Consider the following 18,248-nt stretch of genomic DNA (forward strand, 5'->3'; position numbering starts at 1 on the left):
TGAGGGAGGCAGAGAAGAGCTCGAGGCTGACTCTGCTGAGAGCAAGAACTGGTCACTGTATTTCTTACAGTGATCTGTTCTTATTTGATTCCCCATGGTCTATCACAACAATTATATATCACTGAACATCTGGAAATTAAACATGTAAAGCCTTTTTTGATCGCTTCCTGTAGACTTGAACTTGTACTGTTGACTTGGTTTACATTTTATGCAGAATTTGGACTCGTGTAGCCAAATTTTGCAGAGGATTTGAATCCTCTGTGCTCCTCCTGAGTGTGTGATTCCTGTCCAACTGGGAGGCTCCTGGGCTCTGTGTTCTGTCCCTCCTCTGCTGTTGGGAATGTGCCTGTCCTTTATCCTTTGTAGTTCCTTCACCATCTGACTGTGCTGGCACCATCAGTCTCTTATTTATCCTGCTATTATTAAAACCTCCCTTTTTTAAACATCGGGTATTTATTTTTCCTGAAAATGCAACATTTTCCTCCTGTCACGAGACAAGCGACTTTAAAAATTTTCAAAGGCTCTTTCAAGCAAAGCTGGGAATTAGATTCTTGTGGAGACCTTCATAAAAAATTGAAGACTTCATGTATTAACATACATTGATTTATTCATAGTGTTTCATTACAAATAAGTGAGGATCCCATAATCTCAGGAAAGGTTAGGAGAGCAGCAGAGCACAGTGTATTATATTGACAGCTCTACTGAAACTGAGCTGCCTTTGGATTGAATTTGGAAGGCAGGCAAGGAATTGGCTGGTAAATAAGTCATGAGTTTTGCTTGCAAGTGTCTGTATATCCAGGGGGTTTCCATGGGTGGGATGATGGAGCTGGAGCAGGATTTCAAAGGCGTGTTTGCAGTGTGGATTCCTCTCCAGGTGTGCTGGCACCAGCTACAGGTGTATTCCTGACACCTCTCCAGGTCCAGAACCCTCCTGGCTTATTCTCTCAGGTGTAAACCACATGTAAATCTGCACTCCGAGGCTCAGAGTGAGGGGAGGGAAAGGATGTCAGTGGCTGGCTTTACAATAAAGGCAAAAAGAAGGGCTTTTATCTAAAGACTTGGTTATATTTATTTCATTTAAATGTACAATTTCATTTCGGCGTGTTCTCTCAGCACAGGAAAAGACTTACAAAGCCTTTGCTGCTGCCATTGTTTTCAGCTGCCTTATGAGAAGATGATTTGCCAAAAGAAAATGTGCTAAAGATGATTTTCCAAAGGAAAACTTATCCATGTTTGCACCGAGGGTTTTCAGATGCTGTGGGGGATTGTGTGGGAAATTCTCCTGGTAATTGTGCCGGTCGTGCTGTGTGCTCTGATTTGACTACAGAAGTTCTGAGATTTGGAATAAAAAAGCAGTTCATTGCATCTTTTGTTGTAGATCAGCCCATGCTGAGGTTTGAGTGGAGAGAAAAGATTAGTTTTTCCCTAAGTAAAATTGCCACGTTGGGATGCAAATACAGAGCCGCTCAGCAGAGATACTGAAATTATCCCTGCCCTTGTGTTTTCAACGTCTGATTTCAAGAGATGGCAAACAGGGGAGCAAAAATGGGCCCCTTATCACCTTCCTTTCCTTGTTCTTCATTTGCAGATTACATACAAGGCCGTTGGGTCCCTGGATCCCAGTGCTGACCTGTCCAGCCAAAGGGGGAAAGTCTTCAAGCTGAGGAATGAGACCCACCACCTGTTTGTAGGATTATACCCTGGGACCACATATTCCTTCACCATCAAAGCCAGCACAGTCAAGGGCTTTGGGCCACCCATCACCACTCGGATTGCAACTAAAATTTCAGGTACTGCTTTGAAGAAATAAAAAATAAACCGCTTTGTTCTTTAGATCTAAAGCTGGTGCATAAAACAATAAAAAATATTCAGCTCAGTGTCTCTCCCAATTTCATAGGGCAGATTTTTAAACCTGTGTTTGATCTGGTAACAAATGCAGTGGTTAATTTGTGGGTATCTTAAATAGCCATGAATGTTTTTGTGGAGTGTTTTAAATGAGAATCATCATTAGCTGTACAAATGAACTACCTCTGTAATAATTATTGTCAGCATTATCTGCCTGGATGGGGAAGCTCCTTCAGTAATGTGGTTTTTATTTTCAGAATGCACCAAGATGGATGTAATGAAGTAATGGAATTAATAGTGCAGAGAGACTAAAATTAAAGGAGGAAAGCTGTTTTCATTGGGGTTTTTATGAGTAAGAGCAGAGGGAGGGCTTGAGGTAGGCAGACAAGAATATGAAAGGCACTAAAATAAGGAGGCATTGCAAAGAGAACATGTGAAAAAACAAAGAGACTTAAGCTAGTTATCAAAAAAGGGATGGTAGAGGTGATATTGGGCAGATATATGTAGATTTTAATTTTAACATTTAGTTGATTGCACTAAAATAGCTTTTCTAACAGAGAGAAGCGCTGACATTTTTTTGAACTACCTTAACTGGTTTTTTTTTTTTTTTTCAGTAAAGCCAAAATAAACATTTGGGACATTCAGGACACTTGGAATGCTTAAAATTAGAGCTGAGTGCTGTAGGAAAGAGGGCACAACAGCCTGTGTTTTCCACTGCCCTTTTTCAAAATTGGTTAATAAAAGCAAATTGTGAGCAATAAGTGACAGGGTAAACTCAAAGGCAGTAAAATGCATCCCCTTCTTCTGCTGGCCATCTGCAGGGTTTGAACCCTTAACATTTAGTCCAAAAGCCCTAAATTACTTGAAGTAAAGCCATTAAGTGTCCAAAGAGCTGCATGGACTGTTGGGGTTCAGCCCTGCTGTGAAGGGACAGCACTGTGTGCACTCTATTCCTTTGTGACCAGAGCAGTAAAATAGCTCAACAATGGTAGTGCTTTTCCCCTCTGATTCTCTTTCTTTGAATTTTATTATTCCATCATAAGTGCTCAAGTTGTGTTGGAAGCCTGCATGACTGCTACCTGTATGCACACTTGGTTTATTGTCTTTTTTTCCTGCCAGCTTTGGAATACCTGGGTCACAATAGTTGGGTGCAAACTCCATGCAAGCATTAGGATAGTCTCTGACATTGGATTATCTCATTGCATGGTCAAGTTTGTGACATTTGCATTTTCCAAGTGATTTGGAAATGACTGTTAAACTTGCTCTAAAAGGCAGTCTCAAGGTTATTTGGGAGAAGAAGGATTTTTGCACTGACTGGAATGTCCTTGTAAGTCTGGACGTGTTTGAAAATGAAAAGACGTCTGTGCTGTAGCAATGTGTGAGCATATTTGTTTATATGGGTGGACACATTTGTTTGCATCTCAAACTGAATAGCAGAATTCCTCAGGACTTTTCTTTGGGCAGGAAAACAGGCATTCATTCATCTGATGAGCAGGGCTTGCTATTTTAGGGACATCTCTGCCAATTGTGGGTTGAGTGAGGTGCCACACACCTGTTTTGTGTGGAGCACACAAGAAAACTACTGTATCTTATTCTGCTGTCCTGTGACTAGCACAGACCAGGATCCCTGGATTATTTATACTCCATACCCTGAGCTGGGCCTGGCAAGACCTATTTCTTCCATTTACTTTTCAGCTATATAGTGTCTGACAGTAAGATTATTATTGTCTGTGGCAGGTGCAGCGATCACACAGTGGGTGACTGAACAGGTCTGAGAGGTGTCCAAGGTAGCCAACAGCTAATCCAGAAACAATTCAGTGGCACCAGTGCAGTGCTGCACTTGGGGCAGAAGCTTCAGAGCAGAATTGTGGAGGCTGCAAAGGCAGAGCCCAGCCTTGTTGTGGTGTCCAAACTGGCCTTGCCACCTCCAGGCAGTGGCTGCCCCATCCCTGGGAGTGTCCCAGGCCAGGTTGGACAGGGCTTGGAGCAACCTGGGATGGTGGAAGGTGTCCCTGCCCATGGCAGGGGGTTGGAACAAAAGGATCTTTGAGTTCCCTTCCAACCCAAATCAGTCTGTGATCTCCAGCATCTGTGGTGATCTCTAGTACAGAAGACCACTGGTGATATGTGTCTTCTTTAAATGTCTCACTGCTTCTCCTTGATGCAGAGCACCTTATTTCAGAGAAATCCTCCTGAAGGAGTTGGCATTCATTCTTCCCTGGCTTATTGACAGGGAAGTCAGTAGCTGAGCTGATAATAGCAGTCCCACTCTTGACAGTTTTCAGGCATTTAGATAAAAATCCTGATTGTAAACAGGATTACAGTGGAAATCACCATGAGAGGATTAAATATGGGATCCCCCACAGTGCAGCCTGCCTTTGTGAGTTACAGGTGAACTATTTGTGTGAAGTCTTCTGTTTGCTTTGTACTTTAAAGATACTTGAACCAAACTTGCATCTTTGGAACAGATTTGATACTGCTCTGACCTCGTGATCTCTTCAGTTCTTACACAGTAAAATTTGTCCCAAATAGATGAATTTGTCCCAAACAGGAAGGAAAAAGTAATAAGTAAAATATGTTTCCTAAGGAAAACTTCTACTTTCATGGAATGATCCTAAGAGAAGATAACAAAGCAGGAGTAGAAACTAAAGTTTGGCTGAGTGTGAATATTCCTTGGGTTTCTGTATTGCTTTGGAAAACAGGGAAGGGATGGGGATGCAATGGCTGGGAACTGCCTGAGGGCAGCCCTGGAATCTGTGCAGCTGCCTGTTGAGTCAGCATCACTAAAGCACTGGGGTAAAATGTCATGGGTTTGGGTGCAAAAATAACCTGGCTAATTTGTGCTGCTCTCTTTTCATCTTTTGTGCTCCATAACACACCCTCCAGCTAATCAAGGGGGCACAGCTTAAGTCTCTGTATTAAGAACTCTTAAGATGTGAGAAGGCTAATCCACTGACCAGAAAAGATTCAGGATTCCTGGGTGCTTTCCTCAGCTCTGCCACTGACTCACTCATCTTGAGTGTTTTTTTTTTATCATGTCCGTTTTTCTTTCTTCCCCTATAAAATGGAAGGAATGATCCCACCTCAAAGCATTACTAAGTCTTAAAAATTCAGAACCACCTTGAAGATTTTCAAAGCCAACTTGAAGATCGGGGGGGGGGGCAAATTCCCGTTTAATTTAAGGAGAAAAAGAGTGTCCAAATATTTAAGCAGTTTTGATAAGTCTGGTCGTAACACCCGGGAGTGTTTTGATATTTCATTTGAGAAATGTGAAATGGTCTCCAGGAAGTGTTAACCCAAGTGAGTGAGTGGTGTGTTCCTAACGTGTCCCTGCTCTGCTGCAGCGCCCTCGATGCCGGAGTACGACACGGACTCGCCCCTGAACGAGACCGACACCACCATCACCGTGATGCTGAAGCCTGCTCAGTCCCGGGGAGCACCTGTCAGGTGGGTGTTTTGTCTTCTCTCTTCACAGCTCCCCCCCCATCTCCTTCCTCCCCAGGCTTCCCTCACGCCTCTCTCGTTCTCCTCTGATAATGGAGCTGCTGAAAGCCAGCGCTGACTAAAAGGCCAAGTCGGCTGTTGATTCTGCCTTTCACAGTCTCCTTTTATAAACGCCTCAGCCTCCTTGCCTCCTGCTGTTAACCTCCAGGAAGGAGTGCTGCTGGCACTGTGCAGGGTTATTACCCTCTCAGCAGCACTTCAGATGCCTCTTCAGGGCTGGAGCACAGCAGGACGTGGGGCTGGGTACTGAGTGGTGCCGTGGGAAGGTGGAGGAGGCTCCAGGTCTTCATCCTGCCCTCTCTTCCATGGTGAACAAGGCCTGCCTGGAAGTACTGTAGGAATGCCTGAACTGTCTTCAATGCTTGCAGATGCATTTGTGCAGTTTCTGGGTCTGACCTCACTTCTCACACACATAATCCAGCTGGTGCTGCTGGGCTGGTGGTACAGTGAAGGAATGAATCTGGTGCAGAGAAGAGGAGTTCTGATTTAGTGAGGCTTTGCTAGTGTAGGCAAGCAGGTCCTGCTGACAGAGCAGGGGATTTACAGAATTACACAACCACAGAATCATTTAAGTTGAAAAAGCTTTCACCAATCACCACTTTGTAAACTAGACCAGAGCAGTGAGTGCCACATCCAGTCGTTCCTTGGACACCTTCAGGGGTGGGGACTGCACAGCCTCCCTGGGCAGCCTGTTCCAGTGCTTGACAACCCTTTCCATGAAGAAATTCTTCCTGATATCCAACTTGAGCCTCCCCTGGTGCAGCTTGAGACCATTTCCTCTTGTCTATCCCTGTGTCCTGGGAGCAGAGCATGACCACCATCTGGCTCCCCTCTCCTGTCAGGGAGTTGCAGAGAGCGAGAAAGTCCCCCCTGAGCCTCCTTTTCTCCAGGCTGAGCCCCCCCAGCTCCCTCAGCAGCTTCCAGTGCTCCAACCCCTTCCCCAGCTCCATTCCCTTCTCTGGACTCTCTCTAGCCCCTCAATGTCTTTCTCACAGTGAGGGGCCCAGAACTGGACACAGCACTCAAGGTGCAGCCTCACCAGTGCCCAGTACAGGGGTGCAGTCACTTCCCTGGTCATCTGGGGACAGGGAGCTGCCCAGGAACCTGTGGAATAGAAAAAACATTTCTGGCTGGCTCTGAGCTGGGCCCTGCTCTTAGTGATGAGATGCTGGACTGGGACACTCCACTGCAGGTCACTCCCTGACTGTGGAACATGGCTTAGAGGTCTGTACTTCGTCGCTCTCTTCCATCGGGGTGGATTTGTACATGGAGAAAGGCACCAGCACAGATGAGCAAAGTTCCCTTGTGAGCTGGCACTGCTTTATCTGTCACTGGCAGAAGTGCCAGTTGGCCATTCATCCTTCCCCTCATCCTGCCACTCCTCCTGCCAGGCTCCTCAGCTGAGAGCAGCAACTGGAATCACTTAGAAAAGCAGTGGGTCCTGCTTTGCAGTGGTATCCAGCAGGTATCCATTACCTCCCTGGGGGATCTTCAGGCTTTTACCTCCAGTTTTCACAAGAGACCTTGGAAGCTTTTTCCATGCCTGGTATTTTAAAAAACCTTTAGTTCCTTCTTTCCAAGTGACCTGGGCTTCTGTGCCTCACTGACAGGTTCTTAGTGCTTTTGAAGGATGTATTCAGGAGCAGATTGCTCAGAGGTAAACTGCTGGATTTAATGAAATATCCTACATGGCTTGGTGGTCCAGCCTGTGTCACAGCTTTCCCCCAGATTGCATTGACAGGCTCAGGAAAAAAGTCTGCTCTTTAAGACTTGCACCATCCATTCTCTAGCTTTTCTGAGTAATGTATTTCAAAGTTTCCCTTTCAATCTCTGCTACTCCATATGAGCAAATTTAGGAGCCTATTTTCTGAGTCCTTTAGGGATGTTTTTCTGCTGGAAAAGAGCAGTAAAATCACACAGCTCTGTTTTGTTTTATTTCTTTATATGGGGGAACATTCCTGTATCTCGTTTTACCACCTGCTGTCTTAACAGTGTTGCTATTTTGTCTTTTTATTGAAAAGTCTTGTGATTTTTCTCAAAGTCGATTTACTGCAGTTTAACTGCATTCAGTGAATAATGCCTTTGCATCTGTATATAAAATTGCAAATGCATCTGTATATAAAATTGGTAGAGATTTTTTATAAATTTTCACTCAGGTTTCTTTAATTGCATCGTAGCCCATTATACACATGTTTGCAGAGAGGGCAATATTTACATGCCACATCTAAGTGATAAAATTATTTCCTATTATGAGTCCATTTTATTGACTTACAGATGTGTGAATGGAAACCAGGACAGGCAGGGGGAGTAAAGGGGAGGGGGAATTTTAGCTTTTTATTAAATATGACAGCCTGAGAATGCTGGAATACCTTCCTCTGTGTAACCATCCAGACTGTTCCTAGTCTGGCCTTGACAAATCCAGTTATTCCAACCTTTATTTTCCCAACCTGTTCCCTTTTCTTCCAGTCTGTTCTGCACACTCCCATTTGTGAGATTCTCTCAAAATACCTGTGCAGAAGCAGGTAACATTCCCTCAGAGTAAGGAATGTCAACAGCACCCAGCACATTGCAGGAATAACACATGAATAACATATTGTGAACTGCTTGGGACACTCTTAATTACACAAGAGTGAGGTGGTGGTTTATTCTCTTCAATGTTTTTAATTGTATTCAAGCTGAGCTCAAATACATCTTCTTTGTTTTTGTCTGCCCAATTGTTCTGCCTTTTGGTTGTACATGGTTTATTTCTCTTTCACAAGTGTGGTATTTTCCAGTCATGTCTATTAAATGTGATTAAAAAAAATGTGCTTTAAAAGTCTGCCACAAACTTAAGTGGCTTAGAGCCCCTCAAGGATGTGATGCCATCCTGTGCTCAGGTACTGAAGGCATTAAGACAAGCAGAGATTTAGGGCAATGTCTGAGCAATCTCTGTTGTGGGCTGGTGAGTTGGAGTGATGTAGGGGTGTGACTCTAAGGTAGTATCCATCCATAAAAGATAGTTAAGTAACTTTTTCTTGAGTTATTTCCTTCTGCTGTAGCACAGAGATGGAGCATGGTCTGCAAGAACGTTTTTAGAGTAATACTGTAGGATATTTAAAATGAGATTCGTTGGATTTTGAAAAAATTCGTTTGAAAAAATTCATTATATTCATTTGAAAAGCAGGCACACCAACTCCAAAGTCACTTTGAGCATTAGAATGTTCCCCAGTGCTCGTGATAAATAATTTAAATGTGGTTGTTTATAAAAGTAACGACCGTGAACTCGGCATTGTTAATGATCTGTGGGTAACAGTGAAGACACTTTCATATGAACTAATAGCATTAATATAAACTTAGATATTCTTTGATCTATTTTGTCCTATAGTCAGAAGAGAGGTGAAGCCTCAGCAAGCAGAAATGTTCTCCCTTGTGGCACAGGCATTGCATTGGTGCCTTTACTTTTCGTGGTATAACCCACAGAGCTTGACTCCCCATTGCCCTTTAAAAATAACTTTTAGGTGTTCTTAGATCAGTCTAAACCCCGTGAATGGTGCTGTGATTGATATGCTGAGGGCTGACATTCATCTATAATGCATTCACAAGAGCAAGGAAGAATGCAAGTGTTCTCAGTCTTTACTCCTCAGCTCTTTCCTGAAAATCTCCAATGTGATTTTGAGGATATTTCTGCCTTTGAATGTGTTATTGTCGGGAGGGCTGAGTCAGTCCTGCATAGATCATTCACATATGACATCTTTAGACCTCTGTTTGAGGCTTTATATCCCACTCACTGCTTGGAAATACCACTGTGAGGGGGTTTATCCACACTACTTGTCCACTGGGCTGGTTTTTGGGTGTTGGATATTTGAAAGTCCATCTGGTTTATTAATACACCGTTGCTTCTATCAGTCTACCTCTACTGCTATTATGGAGAAAATCAAATTTCCAGAGCAGGTATTAGTTTAGAGGATTTCAGAGTTGGCATAAATGCTGCCCACAGGTGGGATTGCCGTGCCCATACCCTGCTCTGAGTGTTTGTAGGACACTGTAGGAGGATGTTAGAGAACAGCCTGCAGTTATGTTTGGGGGGGTTTCAGACAGCAGAGAACTTTTCTGTTGGAAGAAGATGGATTTAATCTCCTCATCTTCCTGCAGTTCTCAGAGATGTGTCAGTAAACAATCTGTGGTGTTCTTTTGTGTGCTGCCAGCACCCAGGTACAGGACAGTCTTTAGGCACCTGATCCCTGCACTGTGTAATATAATTGGAATTATACTGCAGTATAATTGTATATTATATACACTATATATATATATTATATACAGTATAATTATAAAACAGTATAATTGGAACAATCTTGTTTGACCTTTGATCTTGCCTTTTTGCAGATATATTTTTTTGGGGTGGGGTAGAATATATATATTTGATATTTATATGTATATATATATATATATATATATATATTTGCAGTGTAAGTATCATGTGTAAGTGATCCTGGAGAAATATATTCAGGTAGGATCATTTATTGTGAATGCATGCAATGGTCAGATACTTGCAATCATTTTTGTGAGGAAGGATGGCTTATTTTATTAATGTACATCTGAAAGGAATGAAGTAAATCCAAATAAGAGAATGGAGATTGAAGATTTAAAATATATTTAGAAGTACTGGGCGAAGGTCAAATGAATATTTTCATATCAACACTCAGCCAGGAGGAGAAATTAATTTATATGGACTGAGCCTCATGTACTCTTAAGTATCAACATCTGAGTCTTGGTCTTTTAAGCATGAAATAAAGGTAATTTTTGGTGTCCATGATGTTGAACATACCAAGAGAAAACATCTGTAGTGTTATTTAACAGAACACATAAGAACAATGTTTTTTCTGGTTTTATGCCCAAGCTGTTCTCCCAGGAAACAATCTTGTAGGATGTGTTCGTACCTAAGTATCCCTGCAGTCAGTAACAAATGAAAATTCCCTGTGATGGAGGGCAGTGGTTTTCCTTCCATTTTATGTTGGAGAACTGAGATTTTGACTAGCTAACACTTGCCTTTCATTTCCATCTGCAACAAAGCAGAAATTGAGAGCGTGTGGAGCCACAGGCTATAAATTTAATCTCCAGATAACTCCTTCTTTCTTTTTTTTTTGTGATTTTGGGCATCATCTTTTCATCCTCAGTTACTTTTCCTCCATCCCTCTCGCTGGCATCCTTAGTCTGATTTTGCTTTTCCTGCACAGTAGTTCTTTCCATCCTTACAAAAGAGTGGTTTGCAGGCCTAGTGACCTCGATTCCGTGGGGAAAAACTCTAAATTCACAATATTTGCTGAGGTTTTTGTTCTGTTTTGGAGCTGGTGGCTTTGGTGTATAGATCTCCATCACTGTACAGGGAGCAGTGCTGTTCAGCTCACTGCTTTGCAGCCTCTCAGTGGAATCACATGAGCTTGCCTCAGGCATTTGTGCTGATAATTAATTCATTAATGCCACGAAAAGGGTGGCAATTGCTTGTTCTTAAAACTCCCACACAGCGTACCTTGTGTTCCAAAATAAAGACTGGAGTCAAGGAGCAAGCAAAACAATAAAAAGGGGTTTAATGCTGAAATTATCTTGCCTGATTCTGAAAGTTGGATTGCCTTGATAGGCATCTTCTTAGTACCTGGAAAATCAAATTCCTGGCCTGCCTTTTCTAAGCTCACATTCAGATGTCTGCATCACACGAGTGGGTTGATTGAATACAGGGCAAAATAGTCGTCACATTGGATCTTTTAATTTGGTTGTATTTAATGAGGAATGAGATTATCAATCTAGGCTTCTGATATTATAAGCCTAATTATCTGTATTAATTAACATCTCCCATAATATACCTCAGGGATATTGTTCTGAAATCATTCAAGCTGGGTTTCTCTTGCCTGGCGTTCTGCCTTCAATTTAGCTCAGGGTTTGAAGGTAAATGAGGGAGTTTCTTTCTTCTTAGAGATAAACCAGATCTGCTTTTTCTTTAACCGTGTGCAAGTGTAAGAGAACAAAAATGAGAACGAGAAAGAATGAAAATGAGAATTTGGGTGGAATAATGGCAGCTGTGAGGACCAGCATGATGTTTGTTACACCAAAAAAAGAACAGAATAGGGTTGCACAGAAGCACTCACAGGTTTGACCTCATTGATGTGCCCAAACTCTGGTTAGTTTGGCCAGAGCCCTGCAGGCCAGAGCCTGCACTTCCATTTCAGCTGGACCTGTCAAGTTGTGGTATTAAATGCAGTCCTAGAATGGTTTGGGTTGGAAAGGACCTTAAACACCATCTCATTTTAACCCCCTGCCAGGGGCAGGGACACCTTCCACCATCCCAAGTTGCTCCAAGCCCTGTCCAACCTGGCCTTGGACACTTCCAGGGATCATCCATAATGGCTTCAGTAGGACTTGAAATTATTCTGAATATTAGAAGTGCTTTGCCTGTTGTGTCAGGAGATACAGGGATGCATCAGGATGCAGGTTGACAACCATAAGTTTCAGGAAGGAATATTTGTAGTCTTTCATGTACCACAGCATGATTTATGGAATGGGGGTTCCAAGGTTTTCTTAGTTCCCCCAAAGAGCCAGGTTTTAGTCCTAAAAAGTGAGGATAAAGGGCATTTGGGGTCAATTGTTTCATCTGGTACAGGAAATGCATTTTCTTACTGGAACAGAAAACTGTTCAACTGAGAACTGTGTCCCTTAAAAAGTCACAGAACTGCCTTTGGCCATTTATCAGCCCTCAGAAGCACAGCTGATGTGGGAGCCTGGGTGACCTGCTGTGTCTGTGACCATTCCCCAGAGAGCTTTGCAGTGGACAGAAATGGGAGAGGAAAGCCATAAAATTTGAGTATGTTTTCATGATAATACTTTAACAATCAAATTACACATGCAGCCAATTCTTTTGTGTCAAGCAGCATTTTATTAGTACTACAGTGAGGCTTTTTGCTAACACTTTTTATGTGTGGCTGGAGGATACTTGAGTGGGGGAAGGAATATTTTTGCATAAATCTTTTGTGCTGACCATGTAAACTGTCAGATTTAATTCCAGCAATCAAAAGGTTAATGAAGTCTGAACTTTAAGCTGAGACTCACAAATTGATGGCCATTTTCTCACATCAAGCTGTCAACCAGTAAGATGAGGGAGCAGGAGAAAATACCCACAGTTGCCAGTTTGAGGGGTTTTTCCCCAAGACATTTCTTTTCTTCACAGCTCCCAGAGCCAGTATGCCCCTTCCTTGCTGTCACTGAATGGAAAGATAATAACAAACAATGTAAAAGATTCCAAAAAGGAGAAACTCTCAACCCTTGGATGAGACCCTTCAGTGGGACAGGCTGAGCCTGGCCAGAGCTGTTTGGGGTTGGAGCAGCCCCCAGGAAGCACCTTGGCTCTTCTGGTGGAGCACCAAGGGTGATTGACCTAATTGAAGCAGCTCCTTAAGGGACTTAAAATGAGGTGGGATGAGTCTGAGCACAAGTCCCTGGCAAAAGGCCACCCCCCAGCCAGCAGTCCCTCCACCAGGAGTGAGGACGATGAGTTCAGAGGACAAGTGGGCTCCTCTCTGCTGCATGTGGTGATGTTTACACTCCCAGGTGCCCTTTGGTGTGTCTATAATAACAGAAAAAGTCACTAGAAGGGAAGATGACTAAGCTCTGCTTTGTTGTTGCAGACTAAGGCATTTCAGGATTTAATTATACCACAGGTATATAAATTCCGGAAACATGTTAATGCTCCCGTGATTAAAATTATAGAGGGGCTAATTGAAAAAGCATAAACTGAATTGAAGAATTCCTAATTATAGTTTGCTTTGAGGTGTTAATTTCCTCCATAATGAATGCATAATTTCTTGGAACTGGAAAAGGGGGTTGCTGCACCAGGGCGTGGGCTGCAGATGGAATGAAGGGATTATCATAAATGCAGCCAGACAATCCTCAGGAATGAACCTCTGCAGCCCTGATGTTATTCTGCGTCTCTGTAACTTCAGTTTTCCTTGCACAAGCGCTTTTCCAAAGCAAGAGGCAGACCTGGGAATGGTGAAGGATTTACTTTCTGTGCAAAAGGAAGGGGAAATACCGGTGTAATTCAAAGGAGTCGTGGTGCAAAAGAGGGAGGCGAGGACAGAGGCAGAAGGTGGAGTATTACACAGAAGAGGAGGCAGTGCTGACTTCCCTTTTGACCCACCTTGACAGATCCCTAAGGAACTACAGGAGCTGATGTTGATGCAGGTTGAGGGGTTTTTTGTGCCAAAGGATACATCCTACGTGTAATGTTTCCTCTTGTGTAAAAAAATCTGCTTAGTTTTGAAGGGCCTTGGTGAACTACAGGATCATCAGATACAATCTCCCAATGTTTAAGTCTGACCCATTCTTTCTCTGGAGGGGGTAAGAGGTGTGATGGGATGATGACAGACCAGCTTTGAATTGCTGCAGGGAATCCTTGTCCTTGGGACTTTCCCATTCCCTTTTCTCCATCCTCATTTTCGATTGGTGTTTGTAGTGAAGGTGCCATTTCTGAGCTCTCTCTGGTGTCAGAAGCACTTTCTGAGAAGGAAAAAGTGTCCAGAAAAGGTGGAAAGAAGCTGTTGGATACACTCCTGCAGCTTCAGGTGCTGCAGGTCTGTGTTACCCTTCCCCAGGAGAGCTCATCATCACTGCACATCCATGACAGACTGTGAGGAGTTGCCTGACTGTATGGGCCTTGTGTGGTAATGAAGTTTATCTGAAGGTTGGAAGCAGAGCAGGTTCCCTCTTTCTTTCTTGTGTTTTTCTTAGCTTTTTAATTTAAAAAAGAAAAATCAGACGTGACACCAACAAAAAGGTTTTTGAAGTGTTCTCTTTTAAGAAAGGCATCACATTCTTCTGTGTGGGTTTTCCCTGCACAGTCTTGTAGCTGTGGTTGTGGAAAAGGCAGAGGAAGCTTTGAATTCCCAACTAGATTATCTCTACATCCAAATGGACCTAATTTCATGGAAGCCATTGGAAATACCCAAATTAATTCAGACTGAGAATATATGCAAATGCAGCCATCCTCCTGTCCAAATCACGGCTTTTATGAAGGATGGGGCAGAAGGTGCTGGACGGTCCCAGAAAGGGTCTGTCCTTCTCGTCCTGCAGGTTGTTCAAGAACCACTTTGGCTCTTCTTGTCCTTGAAACATCCTCCTGGTGCTAAACTAGCACTCACTGAGGATGAGACAAGGCCTCACTCAGCGACGCCTGTTTAATGCGAAGCGACATCAACAAAAAAGAGGTTGGGTCGTTTTTTTTCTTGTAGATTAAACAGATGGCAGGTGGCTCAGGAGGGAAAAAACACCTCCAAAGCCACTAACATTAGCTGCTGTTGCAGGGAAAGCTGTATCTGTCTGCACTCATTATCTTTAATCTGCCAGCACGAGATAGTATTGAACTGGAGAGACAGAGACTGGGCCAGTTCCACTGGGGAGCAGCTATTATGTCTAATCTGGGTTGCAAGCCAGGTCAGGCTTATGGAGATGGTTGAGATAATGGAACACAGAGCTTTCAAAGGCCCTCTGGTTCTTTATATTATTTTTTTCTAATTTTTATTTCCCAGAAGATTAAATAGCGAATTTAAAGCATTTAAGAGAACGATGCACGTCTGATACGAGTAAACAGATGCAGCAGCAGTTTTGTGGTGGTGTGGGATGGAGAGGAGGTAATTTTGTGAGTATGGACAGCATCTTTTATTAGACCAAATGATACAGCTGGGAAAAATGGCCATTTAAGTACACAAATCCTTCTTTATGTTCAGTGACTACTGACTGAACACAGTTGTCTTTTTGACAACCGCTTAGGTTTTGTGTGTGTTACCACATTTCTGTGGGCTGTGGACAGGTGCTGTGGTGATGGTCTAGATGGTCTGTGGGAATATTGACATTTTTAGTTATCTTTCCCTAGCTGTCCTTCCTTGGAAAGACGTGGCCTCTCCACTCAGAGCAGAGTCATGTTGGGTGGAACATTATGAGGTTGGAAGCACTGATTTTAGTAGATGTATTTATGTGTAGGTACCCATACAGATGTTTAGATGTGCACTTATAGAATCACAGAATGGTTTGGGTTGGAAGAGACCTTAAAGTTCATCTCATTCCAACCCCCTTCCATGGGCAAGGACACCTTCCACTAGCCCAGGTTGCTCAGAGCTCCATTATTTAAACTGTAATTATACCTCCTTACTGGCACAGCATTGTTACTGGTTCATGGGAGTTTGACAATCTTGCATCTTTTGTGTGGTGCAGTTTTATGCCAGAGAGAGTCTCCAGAGCTCCTCTTTCCCAGCACTGTCTGCTCCTCCCTCATCCCTGCAGGTCACATCTCAAGTGACGCCCAGGAGTAACATTTTTCTCTTATTTTTCCCTTTTTGAAAGACTTTGCAGGAGTCACATGTGCTCAGACTGGATACTCCAGACTCCACTAGACAGGACATATTGGCTGGTGGGTGGATGTAGGAACAGTGGACAAGAAAGTGGAGATTTGTTTGCATATAAGTGATATTGTGATACCAGGCAAGTCACTCATTGCACGTTCTCCATGCCAGTGTTTATATATCTGGAATGGTGGGATAATGGTGTATTGGACCTCAGGGGTCTGTCAGGATAAAAGTCTGCCCACCCAGGATCTGAGGCCATGGGACATTACATTTGACACTATGTTGGCACTTCTTTTACCAAAAAAAAAAAAAAATCATCCAACCACCACCACCAAAAAAAACCCAAAACAAAACAAAACCTCCAAACAATCCACAAACAAACAAAAAAAACTCCACTACCTTCTAACAGAGTTCTCATTTCTCAATTGTATGGGATGCTGCATTAAGACTGCAAAGAAATTTCAGACAAAGTATTCTGGCCAAAGAGAGCATTTGATATAGTGACACTGGCAGGATGCTTTGCTGCAAAAACAAATATTTTATTTGGTTTTGCTGTTGTTTTTTTTTTAAGCTTGACAGTGCACAGCACCTTCAGTAGATGCCACTGCCTGTCCCACAGGGAGCTCATCACAGTCACTGGGCCTGGCTGGGGAGGACAAGGGACCATCTCCCTCTTCCCTACAGGGAGCACACAGCCACTAAACTGCCTTGCTTTTTCTGGGGCCCATTTCAATCACTATAGAAATTTAACAAAGCTCGAGATTTTAGTGACACAAGAATGCCCCTGTGAGAACTCTGATTCCAAACAGTGCTGCCCAAGTGTGAAATCACAACCTTTTGTTTCTTGGATTTACTTGGAAGTAAATCTGGAGTATTGAGCTGAACGTGAGAGTGGAAGAAAATGTGAAGAGACTCTTCTTGATTATTAAATGGATTTCATTATTATTGGCTCTATCTCAGCAGCTTTTTTTTTCATAGCAATGGCAGTAATTACCATCTCTTCTTTCTCTGCCATTTTTTACAAATTTGGCTGAGTATTTTTTTGGTATTCTTCAACTTCAGTGAATGCAGTGTAAGAGTTGTTTAATTTAAATGAATGTTATAAGAACACGCAAAAATAACTGCAAAATGAAGGCTCTGGTGTGAATAACTTTGCAATATGAAAGACCATTTCCTCAAGTAGCATCACTATTAGAGGCTTTATTTTTGTGAATGCTTTGCAGATGTGAGCAAGCTGATTGATAACACTGCAGCCCAGTATTCATAATGGACAAGTTTTTGAGTCTTTGAAGTAGCCAAGCATATTCTAGAAGATGACATCATAGAACAATCTCCTTTTTTGCCTCTTCTCAGCATAAAACTGTTCATTGAAAGCAAACCTTCACTTCAGCATATTGTATTCTGCATGAAGCTGTTCCAGAGTGAAATGGAAATAGGAGCAATCTTTAATTGCTTTTAATGGGTTTGGAATCAGTTCTTAAATAGACAGAGAACAACAGTGCACTGGGTCCTGTCTGTACATCCTGGGGGGCTGTGAAATGCAGCTCATTATGTTTTGTAGATTAGTTTTCAGAGCTTCTGATTAAAGGTGCTCTTGGAGATTCTAAGGGTGACGTTTTGAACATGTGAAGTCAGTAGCTCAGTTCTCAGGAACATACTGGCACCTGTTTGAACCCAGAAAACTTTATGAACTTGGGAACTGCCTGTGGAGTCGTTTCTTGGATGCCTGAATGTTTGATTATGGGATTACAGGAGGTGCCTGGCCAGGAAATACTGACCCTTCTAGCCAAAGGAAAGCTGTGCTGCAGTGTGTGCTCAGAGCAGTGAGTCTCAGCATCAGGGTTTATGGCAGTTATCCTTTTAGTTCTTGTAAATTCTAGTAGAATTTATATTATGTAAAGCTTTCTTAGACTTTAGTGGGTTTTGTTTGAATTTTTTCCAAAATTCTCTGTGTGCAGGTTCATAGGAGGGCTGGAGGCAGATTGTGAGAAGGATCTTACTTACAATTTAATTTACAATTTTTTTAGGGTAAGCTATGCAGAGTACTTTTCTTCAAATTTGCCATTCTTTTATTTCTTATTTTCCGTGTGGTAGAATTCAGGCTTTTATTTTGATATCTCTAAGGAAGAGAAAATAAAGATGCTACTCTTCTGTCTCAGTTTGCATCACTGAAACCAGCTTGGCTATAAAACAAGCATATGCACATTCAATAGCTAATGTGAATTCTAAATGTGGGTGTCAGGCAATCCATCAAACCTTCTCCCATTGCAGTATCCTGGGAGAGGGCTCTGTACTGTTGGAATAAACGTGACAAACCTTCATGGACATAGACAAACATTGGCTCAAACAAATTTAACAGGATCATAAGTTAAAAGGAAAACCAAATTAAAAAAAAAAATGTGGTGTTAAGGATCTGTAGCCTGGATTCTGTGGCTTAACTTAAATTAAAAAAAATGGCTCTTAAAGAAATAACCAGGGTGAGTGGTATCAGGGCTGTTGTGTTGAGGCCTCACCTCGGTGTCTGGGGCTTCTGTG

General features: G+C 42.6%; 1 protein-coding gene across 9 annotated transcripts in view; it reads left to right on the forward strand.

Moving 5' to 3' along the window:
* The window catches only part of PTPRT (protein tyrosine phosphatase, receptor type T), a 281,951-nt gene that overhangs the window by 159,070 nt on the left and 104,633 nt on the right, over positions 1-18,248 (forward strand). For all 9 annotated transcript variants that reach the window (XM_017832332.1, XM_017832340.1, XM_017832341.1 and 6 more), the window contains exons 8-9: positions 1,589-1,790; positions 5,190-5,292. In XM_017832332.1, the coding sequence (XP_017687821.1) occupies positions 1,589-1,790; positions 5,190-5,292 (305 nt within the window). The remainder of the gene's footprint in view (positions 1-1,588; positions 1,791-5,189; positions 5,293-18,248) is intronic.

Source organism: Lepidothrix coronata, unplaced genomic scaffold (assembly GCF_001604755.1).
Source record: "Lepidothrix coronata isolate B3197 unplaced genomic scaffold, Lepidothrix_coronata-1.0 Scaffold201, whole genome shotgun sequence".
Classification (NCBI taxonomy): domain Eukaryota; kingdom Metazoa; phylum Chordata; class Aves; order Passeriformes; family Pipridae; genus Lepidothrix; species Lepidothrix coronata.